Raw genomic sequence first — 23,496 nt, forward strand, 5'->3', positions numbered from 1 at the left:
TAAAATTCCAGAAATATCATGGAGTTTATAGAACCCACTTCCACCAAACCATATTGTCACTATTAGGCCTTTGCTCATGTTGCTCCTTTAGAAGGGACCCTTTCTTTGTCTAACCCTTAATCTACACGATACTGCTCAGCATTTTCTCCAAGAACTTCATCTGTAAAACTGCCCCAGCACAAGTATTTTACATGAGATGATATCTCCCACCAATTAAGAAGACCTGAGCACACATTTTTCATCTTTGATACTTAGCACCGGGCATGAAATGCAACCCGAGGTAGGTTTGGTCACATCATGCTGGAATCTTCCAAAAACGTTCTCAGCTGGTTCTGTGCCAGGCAACACTCCAATATGACTTTATGCCCCACGATTCCTGTAACCTGGTCATTGAATCAAACACTAATCCAGATATTGTTGTGCTATAAAGGAATTTATAGTTGTGATAAATATCCCAGGTCAGTTAAATTTAAGACACAGAGCTTATCCAGAAGGACTGATCTAATTATAGGAGTCCTTTAAAAGACACACGAAGGAGGCAGAAGGGCAAGTCGGAGACATCTGGAGAAGGCTCTATTACATATCATTGCTTTGCTGCTGTGAGGATGGTGGGGACCTTGTAGAAGGAATGGGTAACCCTAGAGATGAGGGAAACCCTGGCCAACAGCTGACAAGGAATTTGGGATCTCAGTCCTACAAACATAAGGAGTTGGATTATAGAAACAAGTGGAATGAGTTTGAAAGTGGATCCTTCCCTGGAGCTTGCAGATTAGAGCCAGCCCAGCTAAGCAGTGACCTCCAGCTGAATCCACCAGGACTGCTCACCTATAGGACTGCGGAATAATACATTTGTGTTGCTATAAGCCAGTACAAGGTAATTTATTATGCATCAAAAGAAAACTAATACTACTTCCATATGTATATTTACCCTCGTGATATTTCCAGTTTCTAATGTGAGTATTATGGACTTTAAAATACTAGGAATATTTGCCTGTTTCTTTTATTTTTTTAAAGCAAAAACATCTCGTTGTTAGCTGCCAATTCCCTCTCTTTAGAAATTATTTCAAGGTTCTGGGAAAGATGAAATCCTGTCTCTGCCACTCTATGCAGCTACAAAATCTGGAAAGAATACAGCTATAAAACTACAGAGCAGCTACTTGAGGACTTTGAAAAGTAAATGGTAACAGGTAGATTGGAGAGGGCTAGATTTCAAAATACCCCCAAATGGGGGTTTCTCCCTTCTCGTCCTGTATTCCCCAGCCTGGACTAAAGGTGGGGCACTGGGGGCAGAGATAGGGATACTAGAGAAGTGGGCACTGGGGCAGAGATAGGGATAGTGGGCACTGGGGCAGAGATAGGGATAGTAGAGAAGTGGGCACTGGGGCAGAGAGAGGGATACTAGAGAAACTCTCTATTTCTGGCTTCTGGAAGTGAAAAGGAAATTCCAAATGCACAGAAGGTTTATAAATATCCCTCACTGCTTCCTTCTTTCTTTTTTTCATTCTCTTGTGCTACAGAAAACAGAAGAGCAGAGAATTTCCCTCATTTTATGAAATCATCATTACTGATACCAAAACCAGACAAAAGACAATAAAAGTAGAGATATAAAAATCCTCAAAAAATTTAGAAATCAAATCCAGCAAAATATATAACTAATAATAGAGCACATCTAAGAGAGGTTTATCCTGGGACTATAAGATTGCTACAATATTGGAAATTCAATCAATGTAATGATATTAACAGTTTATAAAAGAAAAATTAAAAAAAATGATCATATCAATTGATGCAGAAAAAGTGTAAAAAATCCAACATCCAATATCCATTTACAATAAGAACTCTTATTAAACTATCAAACAGAGGAGAAATATCACTAACATCATACTTTACTCATGAAGGATAGAATGATTTTCTCCTAAGACCAGAAACTAGGCAAGGATATACATTCTCACTACTCATGCTCAATATAACAATAGAAATCCCAGCCAATTTAACAAGGCAATAAAACAACCAACAAACCAACCAATAAATAAGTAGCATGAAAACTGAAAACCAAGAAATAAAATGTAGTCTATTTACAAATGACATGATTGTCCATGTAGAAAACTCTGCAGAATCTATAGAAAAAACTCTTATAATTAATAAGTGAATTTGGCAAGATATTAGAATATAAGACCAACAGACAAAAATCAATTAAGTTTTTATAAACTAGGCATGTACAATTGAAATAAAAAATTTAAAATAAGAATAACATTTATTATAGCTTCAAATAAAATAAATACTAAGGTATAAATCTAATAAAACATATATGGGATCTGGATGATGAAAACTACAAACTGCTAATTAAAAATTGAAAGAGACCTAAATAGCCGAAACCCGTTTGGCTCAGGGGTAGAGTGTCGGCCTGCGGACTGAAAGGTCCCGGGTTCGATTCCGGTCAAGGGCATGTACCTTGGTTGTGGGCGCACCTCCGCTGGGGGGGTGTGCAAGAGCCAGCTGGTCAATGTTTCTCTCTCATCGACGTTTCTAGCTCTCTATCTCTCTCCCTTCCTCTCTGTAAAAATTCAATAAAATATATTTAAAAAAAAGAAAAAAAGAAAAAAAGAAGAAGACCTAAATAAACAGAGAGACCTACCATATGCATAACGTATTCATGGATTCATAGACTCAACATAATAAAGATGCCAGTTTTCCTCAAATGGATCTATAGATTTAACACAATTCCAATCAATATCCTAATAATATTTACACTAATAAAAAAGTAAGATTCAAATTGACCATACCTTTGCGACACCCACCAGCCAATCATGAGTATGCAAATAACCAACAAAGATGGTGGGTTAATTTACATACTCAGGCACTGAGCGGCTGGGGGCGGAAAGGCAGTTCCAGGCCAGAGCGGAAAGGTGGCTCTGGTCAGAGCTAAGGAGTTGCTGGCAGCCAGGGGAAAGAAGGCCCATTGTTGTACGAATCTTTGTGCATCGAACCTCTAGTCTATATAATAAAATTCTAAGCGATTATTACGGCAGTACAACCAGAAAAAATGGCCACTATGATGCTCACTAACCACCAGGGGTCAAATAAAGTTGGAAGATTTTAAATGAGACAATAGCTAGAACTGTTTTCTGGAAAATTGTGTCTCCTTGGTAAAAGTGTCCATTCAGGTCCTGTGCCCATTTTTTAATTGTATTGTTTTGTCATTGTTTTGAGTTGTATGAGTTCTTTATCATTTGCAAATATCATCTCCTATTCGGTTTGCTGCCTTTCGATTTTGTTGATGGTATCTTTTGCTGTGCAGAAGTTTTTTTGTTTGTTAATTTTACCATATTTTTAAATTATAAATAACCAGAAACTACACTGCTCCATTTTTACGCTTATATATGCAAAACTTTGTTGTATAATTTTCCTTATTTGTAAAAGTAATCTTCCTATTATTATGAGACTGAAAATACAATAAGGGCACTAATATTCTACCAAAAAGTGTCTGGCTAGTTCAAGGCTTTGAAAGTCTAGAGATACTGTGTAATAAAAATAACTGTATCGATCGGTTGAATTGTTAGATGTGACAATGACTTCATTGCTTTAATTAGAAGGATTCACACTTGTTTATCAACTTCATATCACAATATATAGGCTAATTCATTTGTGGTGCTTCTCACTCTGGTCCATGCTTCCTGTCTGCTGGTGGAGCTGGTTCAGTTGAAAAGAATGCCTAGCGTTACAGCATCACCTTATTTCAGCTCTGCTTTTTAGGTTCTTGGCCTGTATGCTATCCAACTTGCTCAAATGGTGCTGCCCCAGCCCCTCTGTTTATACAAGGAACAGGATGGGTTTTGCAAGGAATGTTGTTAGCGCTCTTGCTATAAGTAGGGTGGGGCTGAGGTACTTTCTGGCCCAATGGAGGTCATCATGTACAAAGACTGCACAGTACGCAAACATACAAAAAAAAAACAACACAACACATTTAAGAGGTAAATTACTAAAATGTTCTAACTTTTTATAAGAAATAGACATTTAGAACATTTTAGTGAAAATGAAACAATGTAGTTCCTGGTCATTTTTAATTTAAAAATATGGTAAAATTAACAAAAAAAACTTTTTTTTTTTTTTTCAGTGCCTCCTTGAGCAGAGGCCAGGGCCAGCTGGAAACAGGTATCTGGAATTTATTTATCTTGTACAATTAAAACTTTATAGCCTTGAGCAGAAGCCAGGGCTGCCAGGGTGGGTGGGAAGCTTGACTTTCTACATTGTTAGGGCAACCCAAGCATCCTGCTTGCTCCAGCTCCGTGGACATTGACATCTTGGTTGGGCTAATTTACATACTTGCTTCTGATTGGCTGTGGGTGTAGTGGCATGATGGTTAATTTGAATGTTTCTCTTTTATTAGTGTAGTTTGGTATAGATGTTACTCCAATACTAGTAAATTTAATTTTAAAGACTGAGTAAAAACATTAACCTCATTATTAAAATAAAAACATTAAAGAAATGGACTAGAAAAGTTTTATTCAACAGTGGGATCTGTTTTATGACAGCTGGAAATATAACTGAATAAAGAACCAGACACAGATTGTTAATGTGGACTTTATTCAAATATTATCAGATTTTTGTTTTAAAGGATTTTGAACTTTTTGTAATCCTCACTGAACTTTAATAAATGATTATCAAAGTTTAAATTTTAAGAATATGAGTTGTGGTTTTCCAGCTGAGTTACCCATTCCTCTGTCAGATCAAATTTCTCAGTTTCCACAGTAGATTCTGTGTCTTTATTTAAAAAAAATATATATTTTATTGATTTTTTACAGAGAGGAAAGGAGAGAGATACGAGAGCCAGAAACGTCGATGAGAGAGAAACATCGACCAGCCGCCTCCTGCACACCCCCCACGGGGGATGTGCCAGCAACCAACGTACATGCCCTTGACCAGAATTGAACCTGGGACCTTTCAGTCCACAGACCGACACTCTTATTACTGAGCCAAACCGGTTTCGGCAGATTCTGTGTCTTTAAATTCCCTAGTAAACCCATGCCTGTCAATTATTAGATTCTAATTACCTTTCAAAATTTTCTGAACAGCTACCAGGAAACAGAATGATGGGATGACTATTGAGTTAAGAGGGGATTAGATAAATACAAATAAATTACACTTATTTTATGCTCCCATCACCATAGGAGATGACTTAATAGTGAAAGGAAAGAATCATATTGTAATAATGAAATCAGAGAGGGTATTCAAGCCCCAGTGGTGATTCCCCTAAGTTTATGTTAACGTACACCTCGTGGGGGACCAAACATCAACGGGAAAAATTTCCAGAAAACGGTTCCAGCTATTTTCTCATTTAAAATGTTCTAACTTTACTTGACCCATTAGTCATCATATTACTTACATTTATGATGTATTTTAAATCTATTACCAAAAACCCAATGGATTCAATATGGCTTGTTATACCCAAATCATAACATTTATGAAAGAAAACTTCTTTGTTAAGTGCTTCTTCCTTTGGAATTTTCTTTGCAAGAGACAAAAATTTTTAGGCAAGCAAAGCTTGCTATGAAAACAGTTACTATATACATGCATAGCTATGTATAGACACAAAAATGATAATTTCCATTCCTACCACCCCCCCCCCCAACTCCGAAAGGTAAATGCAAAACACAGAACAAGTCTATAATCAAGACTAACTTTATGCACTACAGTAACTCCAATAAAAGTATTTTTATTATTAGTTCCTAGTACATTTTTTCTCTTATGCAGGTATTTAAATTCAGATTTTTGTTACAGTGTCCAAGTAAAGGTGTTCATTGTGAAAGGGAAGGTAGAGATTTTGTACTCACAGGTGTGAGAGCTAGAGAACCTGGAAAGCTGCCCAAGGCAATGAGATCAGCCTGTTTTCATTGCAGGTGCGAAGTATGAAGTATGAAGACCTCAATGGTGGTAGGCATGAGTGCTTCAATTAACAATGGTATAGCTAGGCTAAGGTGACCAGATGTCCCACTTTTGGTGGGACAGTCCCGATTTTTAACAATTTGTTAAAAAGCAGGACATCTGGTTACCTTAAGCTAGACTGGTGTGGGTCACTGGTTGAACATCCACCTATGGACCAGGAGGTCACAGTGTGATTCAAGGTCAGGGCACATGCCCTAGTAGGCGATGTGCAGGAGGCAGCCAATGAATGATTCTCTCTCATCCTTGATGTTTCTATCTTCTCTTCCCTCCCTTTCTCTCTGAAATCAATAAAAATGTATTTTAAAAACACACGCACAAAAACAATGGTATACCAAGTGACACTGTGTCTAAGCGATCCCACATTATGAAGCACTGACTTTTTGTGTCTGTATTACCCTCCCACCCACCAAAAAATTTACAACATAAAAGTTCTTATTTTAGGGTAACTGTCCTGGTTTTCTAAAATGAAGTTATTGAAATGAACTCATCTAAATGAAGTTCTCTCCCCCTAAGGAGTCACCACAGAGGCTAAGTACATTCAGTTTCTCCAATAATTCTAACAGCTTTTGGGGGACCTACTTCCTATTTTTGTTTTCCTATTCTCAACGATGGCATAAACTCCTTCTTGGAGACAACAGATTTGATATTTGAGAATAGCCCAATGTTGATTTGAGATAAGGGAGAAAGGGTTCCAAACTGAGAAAAAGTTAAAAACATAAAAAAAGCCAGTTTACAGAGGCTCCCACTGCTAATGATGAGAATTTGAACATCATTAAAAGTAATGAGTTCAGAATAAAAAACAACAGCTAATTGGCCACCTTTGAAAATATGCTTAAAAAAACACACCAAAAACCCTACCTTTTTTCCAGCTTTATTGAAGTATAGATGACAAATAAAATTGTAAGACATTTAAAAAGTACAGTGTGAAAATTTGATAAATACTGTGAAAAAATCCATCCCATCTAGAAAAACAACTAATTTGAGAAAATGGGTAAATCAAGGGAAGGAATAGGCATTCATCCTACTTCTCACAGATGAATAATACTACTAAGTCAGTGGTCGCCAGCGTTTAAGACATCAGGGACCACCAGCGGTACTGGTTGGCAACCACTGGAGGATATGATTCAATGTGTCTCTATAGAAGTCTTCCAGCTAACATGTGAAAAAAGGATAGATTTAAAATATTACTGTTAACAAACTCCAGTGAATTTAGTCTTTGAGCATTAGTGGCCGTTAACAAAAAGAGACCTTCCTTCAGTCCAGCTTGTGTGGCTCAGTGGTTGAGCTTAGACCTATGAAGTAGGAATTCTATAGTTGCTCATAAATACTTGTGAAAGTCAATGAAGAATTCCATTGGGGATTATACCCATCATTTTAAAACTTGAAGAATAGTCTCTTATGATATAGAAGGAGATACTGAGGTTCAAGAAGTGAGATTATTTTATTGGTAATTTGCTTAGTGATGGTAAGTCTGGGTTGTACAGGTGACACCACGTTAGAGAGACTTGAAGGTCCAAGGGGGTTGAATTGATGAACTGAGGGAGGTGGGTGGTCAAGCCTCATAGGTTTGGCAGGAGAGGCTAATCTAACAAAGACATCAGGGACAAGATTGAGAGAATCTGAAGTGAGGGCTTCTAGTAAACAGGCTGAGGAAGTAATCCTGGCATAAACCTACACTAGGAAGGTAGCAGGCACATGGAGGACCTGGTATAACATGGAAAACTAAAAGGACTTGGAATAAAAAGAAGGATGGATTGAAGGTGATAGTAAAGTTATGAGAGGACAGGGGTGGAATAACATTGCTATGCAAAGAAATTTGAAGACTATACTAAAGAAAGGAGAGGGGAGAAAAATGACTTAATTTAATGTGAATAAGTGGTATTTTAAATGACTAGCCATATCTAATAGGCGATGGAGAAGCAGTCCTGGAGTTGAGTGATAAGTGATAAGTGATAAGTGATAAATGATAAGTCAAAACTAGAACTAGGCACAGAAGTTGTTAACACAAAAGACAGCTGAGGTTCTGGTTTGTACTGAGCGAGATAAGAACAGAAGGCTCAAGACTGGGTCTTGGCAAGGTGGAGGGCTGGAGATTTCCTCTGAAGAGCTGTATGCAAACACAAGGTATGTAATCTAAGTCAATTAGGAAAAGCCAGGTAGTGTTCTTTTCTCTCGTACCTTAGCCCACTCCATGTCTCTACAAAGATATTCCCCAATTACTTTCACTCTCTTCTGTAGAGGAAAGAATTCTGACAGCATTATAGTACATGAAGAGGTAAAAAAAAAATCTAGATAATTGCCTCACCACTAACTTCCCTGCAGACCTTGTGCTGGCTTCTCACCATCTTGCCACCCCCCACAACCAGCTTCTGTGACTCTTTGGTCCCTATTACTTAGCCAAGTGCAGCCCCCTGGAGGGACCACTGTCAGCCAGACCTTCAAAGATTTCCAGTCCCTTCATTCCAGAGTGCTGGAAAGTAATTAATATGGCCTACTGATACTATAGTGGAAGAGCTGGTATAAAAATCAGGTTGTTATCTGAATAAAAGAAAATGTTTATTAAAAATCAGTTAGTTAAAAATCATCCGTTTTTCTAATTTCTTTGCAAAATCCAAGTTATAGTTGAAATACTAACGGTGAAAGGATTTCCTGTATTTTAAAATTCTTAGTCCATTCCCTATTTGACATCCTGACAACAAGTTTACTGTTTCATTTTGATAAATCATGGGGAATATAAACTACAATAATGTAATGCTGACACTGCAAATTGGAGCCCATAAAACTCAGGAAATGTAAAAGACAAGGTTCTTACAGTTTTATTAGCTAGTTTACATTTCTTAAATGTAGAAGATAGCCTGCTAGTATGGCTGTAAAACTGAATTAAGATAAAGACAGGACTACAGTGGTAGGCTATGGTCCTTGGCCTTATTTCTGGAAAGAGGAAAGAGGCAAAGGGTTAACTATCAGGGAAACATTAAGAGAAATAAATTTAAATAGCTTCTTAGGATGCTTTTTTTTATTTTGAGTTCTTCTTGCATTTAAAAATCATATTACCTATACTTCATTTATCACTCTGGAAAATGTCAGGAGGCTATTTTGGGACTATTTTCAGGTATTTTACCTTTCCCCCCCTGTTGCCTCCAACCTTAATTCATAAACTTATTCTATGGATAGTCATAAAGAGGACCATACTACAAAGTTCACACTCCAAAACAGGCTAATATAATTAATAGTGGAAAAAAATAAAATGAAAGCAGCATTGCTAAGAGAATCATGTAAAATGGAGTCAGGAGGCCATTGAGAAAGTAGGGCGAATGCACATGTCATGTGTTTTTTCTTGGAACTATTATTAAGTCACTGACCTGTTGCTAAATTCAGCTAAAGGCTAAACAACAAACATCCTGATCAAAGGTTGCTACGTGGATATATGTAAACTTTACACACGTGTCATCATGGTGACCAGACCATTTGCATTCATCTTGAACTAATTCATTTTGATAACCAGTATTCTGTATTTACATAATGGGCCTAACCAACCCCAACTGACCTAACCAACATACTTCATTTGCAGGGAGGGGCCTTATCAGGAATAGCTCTGACATTTTGCCCGCTATAAAACTGCCTTTCATTCTTTTGGGGCACAATTAGTTTGCTAATTGAACCTGTATTAGTTATCTTACTTTACCTGAACCAGCCACCTTCAAGATATGTTTGAATTAATCTCCACTGAGTAGTGAATTTAGGAATAAAAGAATATATAAGCAGAGTTCACACAAAAAAACCACGACACACTAAATTTCAAAACTACACACATTTGAGGAAAACAATGTAAAATTTCTACTTTAAATTCATATAAATAAAACTATTTGAATGGTGTGCTATTTTAAAGTAATAATTTACATTATTTAAGTATGTGTCTATTTTTATATAAATACATAAATATAAAATACAAGTATAAAAATATAAATATGTATATATTTTAATCTTCACTTGGGAATATGTGAGTTTTTTAAATTGATTTGAGAGAGAGAGGAAGGGGGGAGAGGGGAAAAGAGAGAGGGGAGGGAAAAAGAGAGAGAGAGAGAGAGAGAGAGAGAGAGAGAGAGAGAGAGAGAGAGAGGAAGGTTGATGTGAGAAAGAAACATAAATGGGTTGACTCCTGAACTTTCCCGGACCAGGGATCAATCCAGTAACCCATGCATGTGCCCATACTGGGAATCAAACCTGAAACCTTTTGGTGTATGGCACAATGCAAACCAGCCATTATTCAAATCAAAGGTCTTTTTGAAAATGGGATAGATTTTTTTTTTTTTTGGAATTTTTGAAAAGTAAAAATTAAAATTATTTCAACCTATAATACAGTAAGTTAATCCATAAAATATAAAAAACAGTTTTCAAAATAGGATCCAACCAATTATAATCAATTAAAATTATAAAATAAAACCAGAGATGAAACCAATCCAAACCTAGAATAAAATCAGAAAAATGTTAAACCACAAAAGAAAATTAATGAGTAGGTTAAACAAGGAGAGACTAAAGAAGTAGTTTTATTAAGAGAAAAAAAAATATTAATGGTTATGTGTTTCAACGAGAGACACGAGGTATACTAAAATAAATGTGAAAATACATTCATAACTTTCCTATAATCATGTTACTTAAATTATATGAAGATATGGTGGTATGCTAACTATAAAAAAACATAAATGATGTGGGAATGTTCTCCCATTTTGGCATATTTTTTTCTTTGTTGTCATCTAAATGTCATTTTATAGCTTCAGTGACAGTGCTCAAAAATATGCCTGCAAAGGAACAATAAAAAAAATACCAGGGAGCTCAAATGCTTTTGCAAATTACCCCGGTTAATTAGAAAAATCTGCACCCTTCCCAGTTCTTCTTCTCACGTGTCAGCTCTCATTAAATTTAAAAAAAAAAAAATCTCATTTCTAAGTTAAGAAGGCCTACGGTTAACAAAACGTTTAAACTGGGACCAAGTGGGCACATTGCTATGTTTCTGTATGATGTCATACCAAGCAGTGCGCAGCTGAATTTGAATTTGCAAGAAGTATGAATGATTTCTTAATAAGAAGTATCTGATCTAATGCTAATTTTTTCTCCATAGGCTAACTGTGCGGGGAGCAGGTGGCCCTGCTTTCAATTACGGAGGGCTAGCATGCCAGTGTGAGGCCTGGATTAGTTCACCTTCTCATGGGGAATTTTCCTTGGTTGGGAATGGATTTATTATGGCTTCACACATGGAATAGAGCTCATGTCAGCTGAGGGCAGTGACACATCATATGATTCAAATTAACCTGCTGTGGACTGTTCTGCAGGGCTTAGATTGTGTATTAAAATGACGACATTTTAAAAACAGCTTGAAAGAAACCAGGATTGCTGAACTGCGATGGTTCCAATTTGTTCCAACTAATCTATCACCTGCAGGAGATATTATTCTAGTGGGTTTCTAGTAGCTGCTGTTTTCCACGTTTCTCCAAGCCACTGACCTCGCTAATGGGTACAATTGTTGCCTCTGAAGGATGGGAGTGGGGCTGAGAGAGCTTTGAAGGGGTTTTTGATGTAGAAGTTGGGACCTACCATTTGCTCTAAGGAGCTTATTAAGTAGATGAAATAAGGGAACTTGAATTATTTTTCCAAAAACAAATGCCAAAAGAGCAGTATTTTTATCACCTTGTTTAGATAAAATAATTTCTGAGAAATCCGAAAGGCTGAATTCCATGTCTCTGGATCTATTTTGTTCATTAGATTCCACATCTGAGATCATGTGATATTTGTCTTTCTCTGACTGGCTTATTTTGTTTACTTTTATTGCTATTGCAGTCTTAATTAATTAAAGAGCAAGAAAAGAACAAATGAAAATATACTATTTAAAGAAGTAGCATAAAACTGTCTTTGGAAATGATACTGAAAAGTATATGCAATAGCTAAAAAACTAATGGTGGCAAATGATTACTTGCAATACTAAAAAAACCTTTTTTTTTTTTTTTTGTCAGGAGAAAAGAATAGTACTGGGGAATAATATAAAGCTGAAATTTGTTTCCCCTATCTCAGCATAAATAATATTCCTCTTAATATACTATTACCTAAAATCTGGACAAAATGTAATTAACCTGAGTGGCCAAAAATCTAAAAAAAAAAATACATCTGTAAGGCAAGACATGTTTTAATGTATCCTACAATATTATACATATTGATCTCTAAACTAGTATAGAGTGACAATCTGGCTCTGTAGTCAGAGAATATAATTATTCTATGGAATAATATGATATATATTTATATATACTTAAAAAATATATATATTTTATTGATTTTTTGCAGAGAGGATGTGAGAGGAATAGAGAGTTAGAAACATTGATGAGAGAGAAACATCAATCAGCTGCCTCTTGCATACCCTGTACTGGGGATGTGCCTGCAACCAAGGTACATGCCCTTGACCAGAATCGAACCTGGGACTATTCAGTCCTCAGGCTAATGCTTTATCCACTGAGCCAAACTGGTTTGGGCTTAAATAACAGTTATGGTTAAGGAACTTTCTATCTAAGAGTAAATTCTGGAGCAGTTCAAGTTTGCTGGGTTAGTGAGTTAGTGGAACCTGCACAGTTGCTATGTCATTCAAACTAATCTCCCCTCAATCTACCAAAGAGAAGCAATCTTGATTAAAAGAGACTTAGAAGAACTGGACTCTTAGACTATGAAGAATTTAAACCATTCACTGAACATTATTTTTGATTTTTCATAAAAAAGTACCATTTAAAAAAATGACTCATCGTTCTCCTTTCCTGTGCCCCCAAATATCTGCAGTTTGGCCCTCAGTATTTGTAACTGATTATACTAAGAAAATCATACACACGCATATTTTTCTTTCACATATGAGTCATATAAAATCTTGGTACAAGTATTGGTCTCCAGACCAATAGCACCCACTTACTTGGGAGCCTGTAAGCAATGTAGAATTTCATCGGGACCTTCTAGGACTATTGCATTACATTTTTATTTTAACAAGCTCCCCAGAGATGCTTCACAGCACACTCAGGTCTGAGAAGCACTGCTGTAAAATAACTATTTCAATTCGTTTATTTAAAAGTTTGAATCTCCAGATAATCACTATTACTGAATGAACTAAAGATCAGAAATGGCATTTACTAGCATGTAATTTCCAATTTTAAAAAAGTATAGGAAATATAAAGCAATTATTTTTAAAAATCACATTTCTACTACACAGTCATATTAAATTCTAGAATTATAAACATATAATTTTTGATTCATTCATTGACATTCTTAACATTCAATTTATTTGGTTGCCATGAAAATATGGTAAACAATTTTCCACTGATTTGCAGATCCCATTCAAATCAATAAAATGTAAATTATTTTGAGAACTTTTTTAGCCAGAGTGAAAAACTGCCTAAAAACAAAAGAAATCTGATACTAAGAAAGAGAAATAAGAGTTAAATACTAGTTTCCCATTTACTTTTCCATTAACCAACCATATGATCTTACCCTATTTTACCAATTCTAACATGTTCAGTTTTTTACATGTGATCATTCTAATTCAGAAAGTGTCTTGCAACTGATGTAAGAAAGAGCTGTATCATAGTTTAAACAGTAGATATTTTTAATCTTTTCTTAGAGTGATAATATAAAATGTTTTACCCTCCTTCAATTGGTGGTGGCTGGGATTCATAGAAATGTGGTACTTGACACTCACTAGTCAAGTATTAAAACTCACACTGCTCCCAATCCAGCCATCACCTTACCCCAAGGTTTCTCCCACGTTAATGATTCCCTTAACCATCATCATCGAATTCTAGCTTTCCTCTGAGTCTTCAGAACCATTTTTAGCTATTTATAATAACGAGAAACAGTTCTACTATTTCATATGTCCACTCTTTATGAACCATCAATAGAAAAACTGGGCTGGGCTGCAGTGAGAGACCAGTGGTGGTGGTTTCAGGCTCCCTTTACCACAGACACAATGACAGGCCACCTTCTCCATCCTCATTGCTGGATGCTAAGTGCCTTGGCTGCCGAGCACACAAACTTAACCAGGTCCACACAGCGATACTTTCACTCATCAAAATGCATACCTTTCAGAGTATTGCTAGGGATCTTAAGACAATGTAAAAGCATTGTTTTAGATTCTTAATGAATAAACAAATCTTCTTTTGAGGACTAATATATTCTGAAGCACTGTGAGTTCAAATTATCAAGAGGAAACCTGAAATGTAGTACTTTCTGGTTAATAAATTGCTAAAATTTCACTGGGATGTTGAAAGAATGATAAAAAGAAGAGGCAGAGCATGAGGAGAAGGAAGAAGAAACAGAGTAGGAAAAAGAAAGAGGAGGAGGAGAATATGGGGAAGAGAGAAGAACTTTAGTTATGCTAAAATTAGTATAGTACAGAAGCGATCTAGGTCTTTGGAGGCATAAAAACAGGGTTTTAAATGGATTGCCACTATGACCTTGGGCAATTTACATCACTTTTCCTTATTGTAAAATAGGGATAATTATAGTGCCCACTCCTTGGTTATATGAGTGTATAAAACACTTAGTGCCTGGATTAATAAGCATCCAATATACTTTTATATCTGTATCTCTTTAAAACTGAGTATTAATATATTTCAAGTACTTTGCTAAGTTTTTGAAATAAATGAATTTAAGTATCTAACCAAATCTATCTGTGTATACTATGTATTACTTATTTATGTATGTTATCCACCCATCCATCAACTCACCCACACATCTACCCACCCACCCATCTACCTACCTATTCTTCTATTTTATTCAGACAAGGGGATCAAATACTTATGGTCACACAGTTAATTAGTAGAAAAGATAGAAATAAAATCTTGGGTCACTGGCCTCCAGTCAATACTCTTTTAACTGTTAACTACATTTTGTAAGACTAAAGGTAAGATTTAATGCATATTAATATTTGCCATTTGACCTCTATAATGGACAGCCTGAGAACAGTTCACTTCTGGAAAACAAATGAAGTGTTCATTTCGGGCACCGAATATTAAGATGACTAACAAACCCTATGTACATGTTCATATACTCTCATGAAAAAAGAAAAAAGAAGAAAAAAAAGAGTACATGCATTTGTATAAGACTTTCTTACCTGGTCCATTAAGAAAGTCTTTGATTTGTAGCATTACAAGAGAAGGTGGAATGCCACTTTTGCTGTCTATTTCTCCAGGCACCGTCTGCAGCCAAACTGTGCAGTAATCAAGGGCTTCAGGCAGAGTCTTCCCAGGATCTGAAGTGACAAAATTGAACAAAAAATGTCAATTACATCACAAATGTCTCATTTTGGTGCCAGACTCAGCTGATAGAGAAAAGGGGAAAAAAACCTACAAACTGGTTAATTATTTATGTAACCTTCATGGATTCATTTGTATCCATAGAGAATACTCATTTGTAATACATGGGAAAAAAGCAGCTATCTTTGCACAAGTTGAAATGATAAAACCATGCTTTCCAGAACCAGGCCAAAGGAAAAGACATCCTAACTAATACCATCTTTGAGCGAAGGTAAAGTTTCTGTACGCTGAGCTGCTGACCATTAACAGTCGAATAGTTGTATTTTTTTTTTTTTTTTAACGGGATCTTGGAAACAAATTAAAGAAAAAGTGCAACCTTTTCAGCTTAAAAAAGCATATACATGTTCAAAGCAGCAGTGGATTAGTACTACTTAAGGGTTATTTGATCTGTTTCAGAGTGTTACTGACATTACAATCACTTTTTACTACTAGGCTTTTGAAGTTAACTTCAGTAGCTTTCCCATAACCTCCTTTAATGATAAAAATTGGTCTATCTTTTAATAGTCCTAATTATAACTAAAATTGGACTTTTTCTGATTTAACTTTTTCTATTAAGTATTGTGTATTTTTTAAAAAAAATTTTCTCGTTAATATTGCATATAGTTTTTAAGAGCTTTTTTTTTTAAGCAAACGGATGGCAAACGGAATTTTCTTTTTAATGTTTAGCAAGCCAGTTTTTATTGAAATAGCTCTTTAAATAAAAACAACTGCTGTGTCTTGGCATACAATGTAGTAGGCTTTTTAAAAACTTCTAAATATTCACAGTTTTTCTTTAGTTTCAAGATTGTTTTCCTCTCTGTGTTTTAATGGCCTCTGAATGTCAATTTTATAGGGATGTTCTTGCCATAGAGTCCATCTATTCCATTTTCAGTTGATTTGAAATGTGTTATTAAAGTGTTATTTATTTTAGGTTTTATTGATTGGATGGCTTTCAAGAATAGCATTTACATACAGTGTATTATATTCAACATATGGCTATACAGTATTACTGTCATATGTGAACTGGGCATATAAATTCTGCCTTGGAATTTGTATTTCCTGACCTTATCATGTGATCCTTATGAAATTTGGCATATGAACCTTTATGTGATTTCAAAGAAAATACTGAAAGCAATTGATCGTGACGTTAGATCTATGTGGTAAAGATCAAACACTAAACTAGTGCATTCTTCTCTTTTTATATGATCAGTGAATTTAAAGCAGTGAGAATATGCATAGTAGATCCATTACACAGTAACACTATACTATTCTCTCCTTTAAATATAATGGTCAAGTCTGGGGAAAGGTTGTCAAATGTCTGTGTTGGGAGGATCTATAATGAGTTTGGAGGAGCTAAAGACCTGCCAGGATCTGAGTGTCTACTTCTAGGGCTTCACGCATGGAGCCATCAAGAAGCTGTTATTATAAAGTGAGTGGTGCTGTGTCAGATCTATACAAGAGATAATTCTTTATTTTGAAGAAAACACAATCAAGAGAGAGAACAGTAATCTAACAGAGAAAGCAGAAATCAGATGTAAGTATGTAACTAACTAAATAATGAACAGAGATGAATTCAATTGATGCAGAAATACTATGTGTAAGAAACTGGCAAATAAAAGGCATACTGATAATAAAAGAAGCTATAGGAATCAGATATCCAAATTTGTTGGAGAATATTGAGATATCATTAATACAGAGGATTCATATAAACAACTGATATTAATAGAAAAATGGGTAGAGGATAGATAAGCAATTATTAAATGAAGAAAATTAACAAACAAAACAATAAACATTAAAAAATATAAACATTAAGAGAAATTCAATCTTAGCAATAATCAAAGAAAATGTTTTAATAAGTAGAATTCTTCACCTATCAGATAGACCAAGACTAAAAAAATGGATAATGTCTGTGTAATACACATATATGTGCAATAGAAAACAGAAAGCAACAAACAACCAAAAAACCTTATGGACACAGACAACAGTAGAGTGGTTATTAGAGAGGAAGGGGGTAGAATCTTTAGGATGATCCTAAGCACATGTATGAACCTAGAATTTATTCAGAGCTGAAAAAAATAGGACAACACAGCATTTATAAAAATTAAAATAAAGGGAAGAGGAAAAAAAAACACCACTTCAAAGGTTATGTGATGTCCTGACTTCATCAAGATACAGACTGGAGGAACAGCAAATTATGAGATTGTGAATGAGCGTTTTACAAGTAGGAGAGGCGGGCCTCATGCAGATTGCTTCTCTTTTCATAGAAGTTGGAGGACCTGCATCTGGCACCCAGCCTAGGAATCTGCATTAGGGCAATTACAGGACGATAGGACTTAGACAGAAAATAAACAAACTGGCAAAGGAATAGGAATAAAGAGAATGGAAAAGTCTAGGAAATGTATACAAGGAAGCCAACATTTCAATGACTATTACCCAACAAAATTCTACCGGCTTACTGATATTGTTGGTTTAATTACTACACAACCAGTTTAGAAGTATAGCTGTCCTTATGGGGCTGATAGAAAAGAAAAACTGAAGTTAGGAACATCCAGGAAAGTACAGGTTGCATGGCTGATGAATACTGACTGTATGACAAAGCTAGTGGCCACTCTCCAATTTTTGGTTAAAATCTCTATTCTGAATATTCCTGTAGTCACTGTGGTTATAGGAAGCAGCAGTAGTAAGAGAAAGATATGTCAAAATCCCAGTCACTGTTTAGTCCCTTATACTCTAATGGCTAGATAATGAGGGAATGACGACTAGACTTCCGTTACTGTCTTCAATTTAACTTCTGAATTCCATTATCAGGCCTAGAAAATAGGATTCGTATTACACATCCCTCAGGGTCAATATAGCTGGAAAAGCACCAGATAAACTAAGATTAAAGGAGCCTGTGAATAGAATATAAATGGAGTGACAAATAGGGAGACTGTTTCACTGGAAGCTCCCTTGGACTTTGCTAGTTTTCTTTGCAAACACGTATTTATTTGAATACAGGAAGCTCTTAAAATTAATAAGCTTCTCCCAATGTTGATGAGCACTTTTATCTCTAAACCTAAAAAGTAGGAGAAAAATCACATCTTATTGGGAGAAATAGACAGTGGGAAATGGGTCAGAAAAATGACAAATTGCTCATAGCCATAAATCTTGTTCAAAGTCAGCTAGAATTCACTTCAATAACTTATAATATTTGTTTTTCTTCTGGATTGACCCGGCCTCCAAAAAAATAGGATACTTCATCATATTCTGCTCAACCAAGAAACAACCAAAGATAAGATTCAGAAAGTCTCAAGTCCATTTCCAGATGGATCAGGTATTGTTGGCTTTCACAGATACTTGATTCAGGTTGTACTCTTCATGCTTGTAGATTACTTTGCTCTTCTTCCCAAAACCTTCATCTTACTTAACTGCTTGGAAGGTCTTCCTCTGAATCTGATTCTTTAGAGGTGCTCATTTTTATTATTACTTTTAACTCCTAGCAAATATTCAGAGTTAAGTATGTCTTTGCTTAACATCTGAATTAGTAAGATATAATGTACATATTGTGCCCAACTCCAAACAAAACTTTGAAAATGAACTGGTTTATTTTCTTTGTAATCTTCTAATTAACATAAAATTTTATTTTCCACACTGAAACAGAATAGCTGAATGCTGCAGATTTTGTAGGCTTTATTATGAACTCTGCTTTGTTCTACTACTAGTATGTGGCAGGATAACCCTTTTTTCATAACTAAATTGAAAGTTTACTAAGGTTCCAATAAGAAGACATTTCCCCACAGATTTCAGTGGTAATTTTCTCATTTTAAATTTGGTATAACACTGAATATATAATGAAGTCAATTACTTTTACACCAGATACTTCTCAGTGTTACCTACCATGCAGACAAAAAGTTTTAAATTCTTTGTGAATAAAGAACTTTGAACTTTAAAAAGCCTAGTTCATAATCATCTGTTTATTTGAAAACTATATATATATATATATATATATATATATATATATATATATATATATGCCTAATATGCACATTGTCCCCATGGGAGTTTGATCGGGAGACCGATCGCTTGCTATGACATGCTTGCTATGACATGTGCTGACCACCAGGGGGCGGCTTGAAATGAAGGAAGGCCCTGGCCAGCAGCTAGGGAGGGAGGCTCTGGCCAGTCCTGATTGCTGGCCAGGCCTACGGACCCTACCTGTGCACGGATTTCATGCACTGGACCTCTAGTATCATTATAAAGTGGACTAGAGTGAGCTCTACAGCAACACAATTTTCTTCCTCATTTGCCCCTCTCTCACAGTAACTTGATTAAGCACAGGTTTTATAAGGATTTGATACTCCGTGCCTCTGTCTGCCTTCTCTTGGCCACTTTTATGTTCAAGGACACCTCTCTAAGAGTGGATTGGTTAAGAAAGGTTAGCTCAATAATTATTTTCTCTGACAGTTTCAGGCAGTTTCTATTGTGGAAAATGCAAGAAACTATAGTTACAATAACGGTTTTTGATCCTTGGATTTAATTTTCACATGACACTCTTCTTGTCTTTAACATTTCTGTGGAAAATGGGTGCTAACTTAAATGCCAAGAAAACAGAATTTTCCTAAGGTGGAGAGTTCTTGCAACCCTGGTATTACTGGAGAAAAATCTTGTTAATTAAAATTTGGGGATGAGTCCGAAAAACAAACTTCTCATTAATTGGGTTGTGGTGTGTCTCATTTTAACCATGTTTTCTTCACCAAGTGAATGGTTTGTCATCTTATTCACGGTATGCGTTTCTTTCTGTATTAAACAGATCTTGTTGCTGCTTGCAATCCTGGGTAACAAAATCATGCTCAATATTAACAACTTTTAGAATTACATCATGCTTTAATTTCCAGTTCTACAGATGCTAATGTTAGCATTTCTAATGTGATATGAAATTAAAACTGTTCCCTAAACTACTATGGTAGATTTACATTTCAGTAGCTTTTTGATTTAACATCTTATACCATTGAGTTTTCTTTCTGTTAGTAAAAGATAAAAATATCGCAAATTCACCAGAAGCATAAAATTAATGCTTATATGATGTAGCACTGCAAATAGCCTCAAGATTTACTTGTCTCCGCTTTATTGGTTCTAGAAAGTCCAAAGGGATCTAGTGTTTGTTAGAATGTATGTGTTTTTAATGAAAGACTAGTAAGTTCTTTAAAAATTTTGGATATTAACCCCTATCAGATGTATCATTGGAAAATATGTTCTCCCATTCAGTGGTTTGTCTTCCCATTTTGTTGATGTTTTCCTTTGCTGTGCAAAAACTTTTTAGTTTATTTATTTTTAATTTTGTTTCCCTTGCCCATGGAGATATATCAGGTAAAATATGGCTATGAGAAATGTCTGAGATTTTATTGCTTATGCTTTCTTCCAGAATTATTATAGCTCAACGCTCAAAACAAAACAAAACAACCCAATTAAAAAATGGACAAAGAACGTGAATAGATACTTCTCCAAAGAGGACATACAAATGTCCCATAGAAATAGGAAAAGATGCTCAGAGTCACTAGTCGTCAGAGAGATGCAAATTAAAAACACAATAAGGTATCACCATCACACCTATCAGAATGGCTACCATCAATAAATCAACAAACTATTGCTGACCAGGATGTGGAGAAAAGAGAACCCTCGTGCACTGTTGGTGGGGATGCAGACTGGTATAGCCACAGTGGAAACCAGTATGCAGTTTGCTCAAAAAATTAAAAATAGAACTGCCTTATGATCCAGAGATTCCACTTCTAGGAATACATGTGAAGAAATCTGAAACACTTAGTTGAAAGAATATAAACACCTGCATTTTTATTGCAGCGTTATTTACAATTGCTGAGATTTGGAACCAGCCCAAGTAAATGGTGCATTTACAAAAGGAATACTACTCAGCCATAAAATAGAAGGAAAGCTTATCTTTTGTGACAACATGGATGGACCTGAAGATTATGCTAAGTGAAATAAGCCAGTCAGAGAAAGACAAGTACCATATGATTTTACTTGTATGTGTAATTTAATGAACAGAAACCAACAAATAAAATAGTAACAGACTCATAGTTACAGATAACAGACTGATAGCTGTCAGAGGGGAGGAGGGGGCTGTGTGAAAAGGTGAAGAGGTAAAGGGTTTAAGCAACCCCCCCCAAACAAACAAACAAACAACAAACAAATAATAAAAGCCCTCATAGACAGACAAGAGTATTGTGATTACAAGAGGAAATGGGGTGGGAGGAGGTAGGAGAAGGTAAAGGAAGGATAAATGATGATGGAAAGAGACATGACTAGAAGTGATGAACACACAGTATAATATACAGATGATGTATCTCTTAAACCTATATAATTTTACTAACCAATGTCATCCCAGTAAATGTAACTAAAAATAAAAAGGGACAGACTATATATTTTATTCATTTTTCTGCAAAGTCTTCAATGGCCTGCAATTATGGGTTACAAACATCCTGAAGTCTGCCACAGCTCGTGAGCCCAGGCCGGTCCCAGGCTGCCCCAGCACCAATGTGGCATCCATGGCTGCTTAGGGAGTCAGCGTCTCTGTGGCCTGTTATGAAACAGCATTAAGTGACTTCTGATGGACTCTTAAGGGACAACATGGAAGAGGCTTGTGAAATAGCCTGTCACTGACCCAGGACTTACTGAACTCAAGAGTGAGTTCATGGAGCTTCCTCACATTTTGTTCCAGAGGAGAGTTTATGTCAGTTTATAACAGGATAAAATGTAGGGTAATGAGAACAACATGAGCTCTGAAGGCACACAGACCTGGGTGTAAGTCCTGACTCCTTGAAGTGGGGTGAGTTGAATCTGAACACTGCTGAGTTCCAGTTTCTTTGTTTGCAAAATGGGGATAATAAACTAAATTGCAGGGTTGTTGAGAATATTACATTAGATAATATGTGTAATGTGTTCTATGGGGTATATCACAATAGGAGTCCAATAAACAGTCACTATTTTGTTTCTTAAACTCAAACTCCAAACAAAATAGGAGTGTGTGGTAGAACTTTCAAGTATCTACTCTTCCCAGTTGTTTTGTTTTTGTCTTTTGATTTTGAAAATGTTTTTTCATTACTGATCTAATATAAGAGGGATACAAAAGGTAAAAAATAAAAATCTTTATTTATTAGTGAAAATTATACCCAATTTTGATCTGAAATACAGTAAGCATATTTATATTTAATTTTTTAAAGGATAATTGAGATTTAAAATACTAGCCAATATACTTACTTCCCTGTAGTACTCCTAGCTATGAGAAATTATAGACTCGACAACTTCCCTTTTCTTTGGTTTTGATTAATTACCAAAACTATAGTCTTACCCTCTTTCCCATTCCTTAGAAATATTTGGCCCACATACAGGAAATAAATACTCTGCAATGAAGTAACTGGTCTGCAAGCCAAAGTAGATTTCTTTGCATTTTTTGAACTAGAAGTTGGACTCCTTTACAAAAGGATCTGGGTATATCAACCTTTATACAACTAGTTCAAAATGACCCTTTAAAATAATTTATAAAAACACATGGTGAGTGCCTGAGGACTGAAATTTCCCTCCTTCCTTCTTTATTCCTTTTTTTCAGGAAGAGCAAGCAGAGCCCACAGCTAGCCAGAGCAGGTGGTGTGAAACTACTTGATAAGGAATCAAGGTAGTAGGTGAGATTTCCTACTTCCCTCCTTCTCTCCCACTTCATTGACAAGATGATGCTATTATATGAAATAGCATTTCAATAAATTCCTTTTAATTTGTCTTCTGTGCTGTTCTGAGGTGTTCTTGATATCTTTCCTATTTAACTGTTTTCATGTTGAATTCAAATGTGCATTTCAGATGTTTTGCAGGACAACATCTGATTAAATTCAGTACATATGAATATAGGGTGCTGCCTAGTAAAGAAATGCAGTCATATATACCCAAGGAAGACCATCTTAATCCCAACTGTAAGCCTATTCTCTTCTCTGAGCAAAGTCAGTTCTGTAATATCAAAGCCAAACCAGTGGCTGTGAGTGATTCCTCCCATTTTCATTCATTTTAAGTAAATATTAGTTAAAATGGTTGTCAAAAAAGCCAGGACACTAATCTTTTCCTCATGTCCAAAAAAGAAGGCCTATTAAGCTATCCCTTCTACTACTACTAATTCCAGAAGTCCCAATTTATAGCTGAAGAACATTTCATAGTTCCAAGGCATTGCATAAATATTGTCTCATTTGGAGCTCAGATTAAA

The 23,496-nt window shown here is 35.6% G+C and overlaps 1 protein-coding gene across 5 annotated transcripts in view; it reads right to left on the reverse strand.

The window, feature by feature from the left end:
- Positions 1–23,496, reverse strand: part of VPS13B (vacuolar protein sorting 13 homolog B) — a 513,325-nt gene that overhangs the window by 143,804 nt on the left and 346,025 nt on the right. For all 5 annotated transcript variants that reach the window (XM_045581364.1, XM_036436747.2, XM_036436745.2 and 2 more), the window contains one exon: positions 15,077–15,214. In XM_045581364.1, the coding sequence (XP_045437320.1) occupies positions 15,077–15,214 (138 nt within the window). The remainder of the gene's footprint in view (positions 1–15,076; positions 15,215–23,496) is intronic.

The sequence above is a fragment of the Pipistrellus kuhlii genome, unplaced genomic scaffold, assembly GCF_014108245.1.
Source record: "Pipistrellus kuhlii isolate mPipKuh1 unplaced genomic scaffold, mPipKuh1.p scaffold_m20_p_14, whole genome shotgun sequence".
NCBI lineage: Eukaryota > Metazoa > Chordata > Mammalia > Chiroptera > Vespertilionidae > Pipistrellus > Pipistrellus kuhlii.